Genomic DNA, 8,464 nt, shown 5'->3' on the forward strand with positions numbered 1-8,464 from the left:
GCGCGATAGGATATCTGTTATTTACTATACGTGGTTATAAAAATCACGTTTAATATTATACGTCAATAGGCTTACCGCTACATCACCTGGTGGTGACAAAATAACTCTTTTTTTTTTTTGTTTCAAAAATAGAAGAGAAATAGTGAAACTGTTGAACTTTATTGGTAACAGATTATGTTTCGTCAAATGTTTTATTTAATAAAAAGTAAATTGTTTTCGACAGTACTGTATTTTAAACTAAATATTCATTAATCAGATTTGAGCTGTTATCAAAATATTTTAAACATGTCGTTTTATGTTACGTCACCGCCAAATTTACTTTTGTTTTTGCAGTGTTATAACATTCTATTTAAAATCACCAACTTATCGTTAAAGTAAGATTTTCATCGAAAACGTAGAAAATCCACAATTAACAATTACTACACTTAATTATGAATAGTATGAAACCGCAAATGCTTCTATAACCTTTAGCTTTCCGATTGGACAGTGATAAGTTCACAAAATTCAACACTAAAATCCGGGGTTCTATTCCTATTATGTGTTTGCCCTAAAACAAACAAATCTTTAACCACTCTGTTTCTGGGCAATTTGGGGGAATTCACGTTGTTTTGGGACACATCTAAAAATCTTTCAGTTTGCTGGAGAAAAACAGCAACAGCACGAGGAATCCAACCAGGAATCTGTTGGGCAACAACAGCAGACCTAGAAACTAAATGTCCGAGTTAATTGAAGGTAAAACACGTAACATATTCCGAATTCTCGTTTCAATCTCTTCAATGTCGTCTAACGACATCATTAAATGTTAGAGACTGATTTCAACCGTTTAACTGGACAAAGCTATTATCCCTAACTTCAAATGTCGTCTTAAGATTCCGAGGTCAAGGTGTGGACAAGCATTATTTCAGTTCATTAGTGTACATCAGAAATATACATGTTTTTATCTACTATTATAGTCATCCAAGTGTCTTTTCTCTAAATTTCATTCGAACACTTTTTAATTTGATAATATTAAGAATTGCCGTTTGTAACCCTAACATAATTAATGAACTTTTTAATGGATGAAGTACAGATATCGTTTAAACATGGCCTGGTGGCTAAGGTTCGAGTTCCATTCCCGAACATGCTTACCCTTTCAGTCGTGAGGGCGTTATAAGTCACGATCAATTCTGCTATTCGTTGTTAAACACTAGCGCGACAGTTAGCGGTGGGGGGTCTTGTATACTTGTGTTTCCATTGAATGACGGTGACGACAGCCATCTTGTACGAAAATTCAACAAACACCTGACTCGCCTCTACCCATTATTCTCACATTCCGGGTCATGGACAAACCTAAACCGCTTTGGGCAAGTGGAACTATTTTGTACGATTTAAATTTTTCTCTAAGAATATGGGTGAAACCAATTTGTGACGTAAACACATGCATTGGTTTTTACTTCACCGCAGTAATATCCAATCAAAACTTGAAAAAAAGTGATATATTTGGTTGTTTTCTGACAAGATATTCTGCTCACGGGTACAAAGCTGTTCGTGTTTGTAGAACAGTGTAAGGTCGATACGCTCAAACGATACTCCCTAATTTTAAAGTAATAGACAACGTTACTCTTTTACTAACTACAGACCTCATGTGACATTTGTGTTGGTTCCTCAACTCAGAAATGTTACTTTTAGGTAACGACTCTGTTGCTAAAATATTTGTATATTTAGACTGTAACCTTTAACAAGAGAACAGAAACATACGTGTTGAGCAACAAAGATAGATTTGTTACTAATATTTGTATATTTAGACTGTAACCTTTAGCAAGAGAACAGAAACATACGTGTTGAGCAACAAAGATAGATTTGTTACTAATATTTGTATATTTAGACTGTAACCTTTAACAAGAGAACAGAAACATACGTGTTGAGCAACAGAGATAGATTTGTTACTCGTGCGTTACAGTGTGTAGTAGAGGGTTAAAGTTCAAAATATTTTGTAGTACCGCTCAGATTTGAATCTCATCAGTTCTGAAATCCACAGCTATCCCACAGGAAGCAATCCGTTCGGAATCATACATACGGCCTTGTTTCAGTAACTTTTTTATTTTCAGAGAACGTCGAATTTGCGTTCCTGGAATTTGCGAAAAGATACACAAAGATTATGTGTGTGCCATTTCTCATTTTCAGTTCGTACTCTAGAGGGACAGGCAGCGAGTCAATGGCATCAGCCGACAACTCCTTGAATACTCCAATTAAAAAATAAGATTTACCCATCACTTTTATAATAAAAACTTGGCCCTTAAAACAAAAGATCTCGTATCTCGACAAGGGGACACAAACCCTGAACCCTCAGGTTCACATTATACTTTATAATTATTTAAGTCTTTGTTTACCAGGCAACATCTCTCACCAATGAATATGTTTTTCTACAGCTTCCTAAATAATAAGCCATTGGTTTATTTTTCCTATACGTTACAATCATACTTGATTAAAATATGTAAAACATAGGCACGTGTGTTTGTTTTGTATCAACAGAAAGACCAAACGTTTCGTTTTTTGTTCCTTAGATTTTCTGTGTGTGATTAAAAGATGACGACTGGAAAATTAGTAAACCGGTCAAAACAGACCTAATTATTGTATAGGGTGGTATTTCTAGAATAGAAATTCTACTTTAATTCACACGAATAAACGGCTTACGAAAAGTGAAAGACGTCAAACACGCAACAACACTTTGCTTGTTGGTAAAAACCAAGCTAAGCAAGAAGCTGTTTGTTTACTTCGCTCACCACGGGTATCAAAACCAGGTTCGTATGGTTGTACGTCTTCAGACTTACATTGAAGGGGTTGTGAAATCAGTAAAGCATTGAGTAATTGTGATTTTATTGAAAATACGCCGTAAAGTTCAAATAACACATTATTACTCCTTTTGTGCGTGTATTATAAAAAGAATTTGCGACCTGATATTCCATGAAACTAACGTAACAAGATATCATAAGGTTAATATTAACTGTTTAACATTTCTATACTACTTAGTATGGATACAAAACGGAACGGAGGTAATATTTCAGTCACTTGTTTCTCTTTGAAATAATTTTACATTTTATTTTTTATTTGACCATCGACGTTCTTGTAAACCCATATGATGCATCTAGGCAATTAAAAGAATAACGTATACAAGTCAATTTTGTGTGTATTCGTGCTAGATAACGTTTATGCAAGTGCAAAATAAGGACATTTGTAGCACTAATTTCAATAAACAATTACTTCGTTAACATAAACAAACAAGATATGAAACACATTAAGTTACCTCTTTATCTTTTCATGACTAATAGATAACGGTATACCAATATGTCTCAATTCAGATCCAATCATTTAAGTCTACAGTTAGGCCTAACGTTTAAAAATGCTTCGTTTTCGAAGACCGAGTTCTCTCGCTAGGGGAACAAGAAACCTTGTTAATACTTTAGGGAAGAAAAAAAAATACCATTATGAAATAGAAAAATAAAAATAAATAAAATATCTACAAACGATAAAAGTTCACTTTTTCACACTTAACAAAATTTTAGAAAGTCACTGTTTTATAACATCGCGCACCCAAAGTTGGGTAAAGCAAACATCTTAAAATAAAAGACGTCGATTTCCAGGAAGACAAGGTGTTTATATGAAACATGTTGTGTGATAATTTATCGTTTATGTTCATTCCTTCTTTACAACTCCATATTCTGTTTAGGAGGTAACACAATAACAGCACTGTTTACAGGATTTATATATTTAAAACATACACGTAACATTCCTCTTAATAATTCATTCCAGTTGTGGTCAAAGCACAGATAGCCAATTTTGTAGCTTTGAACTCAACTACAAACTATTATAACCAACGTAAGGGAGTGAAAACATTTTTTTTCTTCAATTTTTACTAAGTAGTGTATGAGTAGTCAAATAGTTTTAGTGAAAACTTAGTACAAGAAATGTGAGTTTACCCTCTAGTGTTCAATGTTATATGGCAAACAAACATTTAACTCTAGCTGTAAGCAAACAAAAAACAAATATACATCAACAAACAGTAAAGCCGTTTTGAAATGTTTATTTTATTATAGAAAATAGCAACATTTATCGTTTTTATTAGAATAATTCAGACAACAGTGGTCATCTAACAGTTCCTGTGTAAACATGATATTTAATAACTAACATAGTTTCTCTTACATTAACATTTCAGATACAGTTTCTGATTTAAATAGAATCCAAGAAACCTGCTGTCCTGTTTACCAGTAGTGTCCACCGTAAGGATATCTGTGACCAAGATAACCTCTGTAAGGATAGCCGTAGTACCCACCGTGAGGATAACCATAGCCATAACCGCGGTAACCATAAGGATAACCATAGCCATAACCGCGGTAACCGTAAGGATATCCATAACCATACCCACCGTAGCCATAAGGGTACCCTACACGGCCGTAGTATCCACCATATCCATAGTAGGGTGCGTAGCGCAAGTAACCAGAGTACGCTACGGCAAAGAGAGCGAATAGAGCCAAACAAAGCAGCTGTAAAACAGATACAATATTATAATTATATTTTATTAATACATTTCTACAATAAAATAAATTGTATAAGAGACACCTATCGGTAGCAGCTATAAATAAATAGATGTAAACGGCGTACCTTTATAAGGTTCCAACTTTTGATATAAAATTAAAATTGGGAACATTTTTAGACTTTAACTGTAGACAGATAGAGATGTGTAAACACCGTGAGTACAACGTAAGCTTACACTTATTAAACATCGAAGAAATTCTTAAATGTGTAATTCAGAACGTATTAATTAATATAATTCAAATAAACTTGTACTGTCACAATAACACAACTGACAAAATAGAGATAGTTAAAGTATATTGTTACATCTCGGATATTACTGAAACTAAAACAATAATAATACAAGACAAACATCACTAATGTAACTGAAACAACACTGATATAACTGAAGTAAGAGTACTGAAAATGAAACAATGACGGTATATTTAAACAATGACTACAAACCTAAACAAACTGTTGTAATTACCTTTTATAACTGAAACAATTTTGTTGTAGATAAAACAATATTAATATTATACAAACAACCAGAAAACCCAGAATAGATATTTATATAACTGATATCAGATGATCAATACTTAAAGATAAAATCATTATTGTAAAATCATTGTACAGGTTACGTGTAATTGACCAAGGTGGCTAATGAATCATGAAATAAAGAAATGAAAAAAAGTGTAAATATGTCTGATACAGTTATAGCTGTGTCTATAGACTCATGTGTTACAGTTATAGCTGTGTCTATAGACGCATGTGTTACAGTTATAGCTGTGTCTATAGACTCACGTGTTACAGTTATAGCTGTGTCTATAGACTCATGTGTTACAGTTATAGCTGTGTCTATAGACTCATGTGTTACAGTTATAGCTGTGTCTATAGACTCACGTGTTACAGTTATAGCTGTGTCTATAGACTCACGTGTTACAGTTATAGCTGTGTCTATAGACTGATATGTCACAGTTATAGCTGTGTCTATAGACTCACGTGTTACAGTTATAGCTGTGTCTATAGACTGATATGTCACAGTTATAGCTGTGTCTATAGACTCACGTGTTACAGTTATAGCTGTGTCTATAGACTGATATGTCACAGTTATAGCTGTGTCTATAGACTTATGTGTTACAGTTATAGCTGTGTCTATAGACTCATGTGTTACAGTTATAGCTGTGTCTATAGACTCATGTGTTACAGTTATAGCTGTGTCTATAGACTCACGTGTTACAGTTATAGCTGTGTCTATAGACTCATTGTTACTGTTATAGCTGTGTCTATAGACTCATGTGTTACAGTTATAGCTGTGTCTATAGACTCATGTGTTACAGTTATAGCTGTGTCTTTTGACTCATTGTTACAGTTATAGCTGTGTCTATAGACTCATGTGTTACAGTTATAGCTGTGTCTATAGACTCATGTGATTATAGACATATGAAATTAGTTTCTCGTCCAAAACAAATGCAACATTTTCAGAACCACTGACAGAATTTCTTCAAAGGAAACAGATTCGAGAATTATCTGATGTCTCAACAAAACAATAAACGTCCAGATGATATATTAACATATTACATAAAATACATTGATTAAACTTTAAATTACTGTCCACGTAATTAACTACGTTTCATGATGTATATGGAACACATAATGTAGTATCAACTTACCGTAGTCTTCATTTTAACTTTGGGGAAAACGTTGAAAGAAACTTTCTTAGCTGTGGTTTGTTGGAGTATCACTGTGTTCCTCTGATATTTATATGAGATCCCGCACGCGGAACCAATAACTTCTCTATGTTTTGACACCATTTTTCATTTATGTTTCACATTCTGATATTCTAGTTTTCTATTAAACACGTGATAAGATCTTTAGTGTGTTTTTTATTTCAGCAATATTCGTATTCTGTGGTATAACAGGTTACGAATTAGTCAGAATAAGTAATTCATTATTACAGAAGCTACAATAAAACGTTCAAATGTAATAATACGTGATTAATAGATTTTTGTTTATTGGAACAAAAGTTCTCACATTAAAATGTCCTGTAAGTTATTTACCTAGAAGAGCTGTTCTATAGAAGTTATTGTAATTATACTATTGTAACATTTCAAAATGGAAATATTGTGTTACATAATGCGTAGCCAGGAACATTTTGTAGATGAAAACAGAAGATTTCCAGATCTGGATACAAGTTTCTTCGAATCTCATTTCTCGTTATATATGTACTGTTACTTTCGTTTTTCTCTAGTATTTTAAAATAACACATAACACTGTGTTTTAAAATAACACATAACACTGTGCTTGTTTACTTGTGGTACATGTCTTGTGAAATCAATAATAAATTAACAATTAACTTCCTTTAAGTCTGAGCATGTTTAACATACAATTATGATGTCGCTTGAGTTTGTTAATTTGAACAAACACTCAACAGAACCATGAATATTTTGTTTACACTTGTGTTTCTTTTTAACAACTGAATCTTATTACGTCACAGTTGTGAATGTTCCATTTTTATTTGTGACGTGTTTACTTGTTTCTGTCTCTCAGCTGTGTTATTTCAAGTGAACAATTAATATTGTCCTTTCATATATATATTTTACATATGGTAATTATTTCTTATATTAGTTGTTTGTGGACAACAAATAACATCCACTTTTACTCCATGTTTCAAATGTAATACATGCTTCTTGAATGTATTATTTCTCGTCAACAATTGCATTGTTTTGTTATATTTTTTAATGTAGAACACGATTGTTGACTTCAATGTTTCAAGACAACAATTAACATTGTTCTTTATTATCTTTTATTAAATTCAAATATTTTTCATTGTTGCATGTTTGACATGCAGCACATGCTTTTCGAATTTATTGTTTCAACTCGATAATTAACATAATATTTGGTGCGTGTCTTATATGTAGTACACGTTCATTGAGTTATTTATTTCAACAGTATAATTCAGTTATTTTCATCTTTAATTTCTACTGTTTGCCTCTCTATCACTTTTAACAGTATTCTGGAAATTTTCTAATTCAATTACATCAACTTGTCTTATATGTTTCCTTTTTAATGCACAAGCGGTTAGAGATTCCATAAGTAGGGTGTCAGATTATTTTCAGAATACAAAAATAGAGATTAAATAAGTTTATTACGAGTTGCTGAGTGAAAATTATGAACTTGTTATAATTTACATTTTCCCCAAACTATGAAAGTGAGATACGAAACAAGATAAAAAAATTCCTGTTTTTTTAGGCTACTACAAATTATGTTATTGATTATTACTGTAATTATTAATCTTTAGTATGAATGTTTTCAAGGATATATAGTAAAACACAGTCACTAATCATACTTTACGTTATAAACTAATCATACTAAGTATAAGTTACAAACTAACCACAGTATCTGTCTCAGTATTAGTTACAAATTAACCATACTATTTATCCCAGTATAAGTTACAAACTAACCATACTATCTATCTTAGTATAAGTTACAAACTAAGCATACTATCTATCTTAGTATAAGTTACAAACTAAGCATACTATCTATCCCTGTGTAAGTTACAATGTAACTATACTATCTTTCCCAATGTAAGTTACAAAGTAACCATACTATCTGTCCAAATATAAGTTCCGAGTGTTTTTGTGTATGTTTTGCTTTAGAACAAAGTCACATCTGGCTATCTGCTGTTATAGTAACCACTTAACCATGTTATATATCATAGTATAAACTATACCAACTAACAATAGTTCTATCTTCAAGTGAGACGAAACTAAATAATCGTTGTACCGCAGGGAGACAAGATAGGGTTTTTATATTCTAAGTTTGGTTTCATATAGTTAGAAGTTTCGTGAACTATCCTCGCACTTTATTAATATAATCTTTAAGTCAAAGAGAAGCGGGCCAGTATGTGTTCTATACG

The 8,464-nt window shown here is 32.3% G+C and overlaps 1 protein-coding gene across 1 annotated transcript; it reads right to left on the reverse strand.

The window, feature by feature from the left end:
• Positions 1-4,230: 4,230 nt before the first annotated feature.
• LOC143235817 (uncharacterized) lies at positions 4,231-6,359 on the reverse strand. The gene is made up of 2 exons (XM_076474011.1): positions 6,219-6,359; positions 4,231-4,520 (listed from the first exon to the last, which is right to left on the reverse strand). Exons 1-2 carry the CDS (start codon positions 6,357-6,359, stop codon positions 4,239-4,241), a joined length of 423 nt encoding a protein of 140 aa, XP_076330126.1. The 3' UTR covers positions 4,231-4,238.
• Positions 6,360-8,464: the final 2,105 nt, after the last annotated feature.

The sequence above is a fragment of the Tachypleus tridentatus genome, chromosome 12 (genome assembly GCF_004210375.1).
Source record: "Tachypleus tridentatus isolate NWPU-2018 chromosome 12, ASM421037v1, whole genome shotgun sequence".
In the NCBI taxonomy this organism is placed as follows: domain Eukaryota; kingdom Metazoa; phylum Arthropoda; class Merostomata; order Xiphosura; family Limulidae; genus Tachypleus; species Tachypleus tridentatus.

Bases quoted from the DNA above. Each gene is read 5' to 3' on its own strand.
- LOC143235817 (XM_076474011.1), bottom strand. From the start codon at position 6,359: ATGGTGTCAAAACATAGAGAAGTTATTGGTTCCGCGTGCGGGATCTCA. The intron at 4,521-6,218 runs GTAAGTTGATAC...TCTGTTTTACAG, and splicing joins AAGTTAAAATGAAGACTACG to CTGCTTTGTTTGGCTCTATT.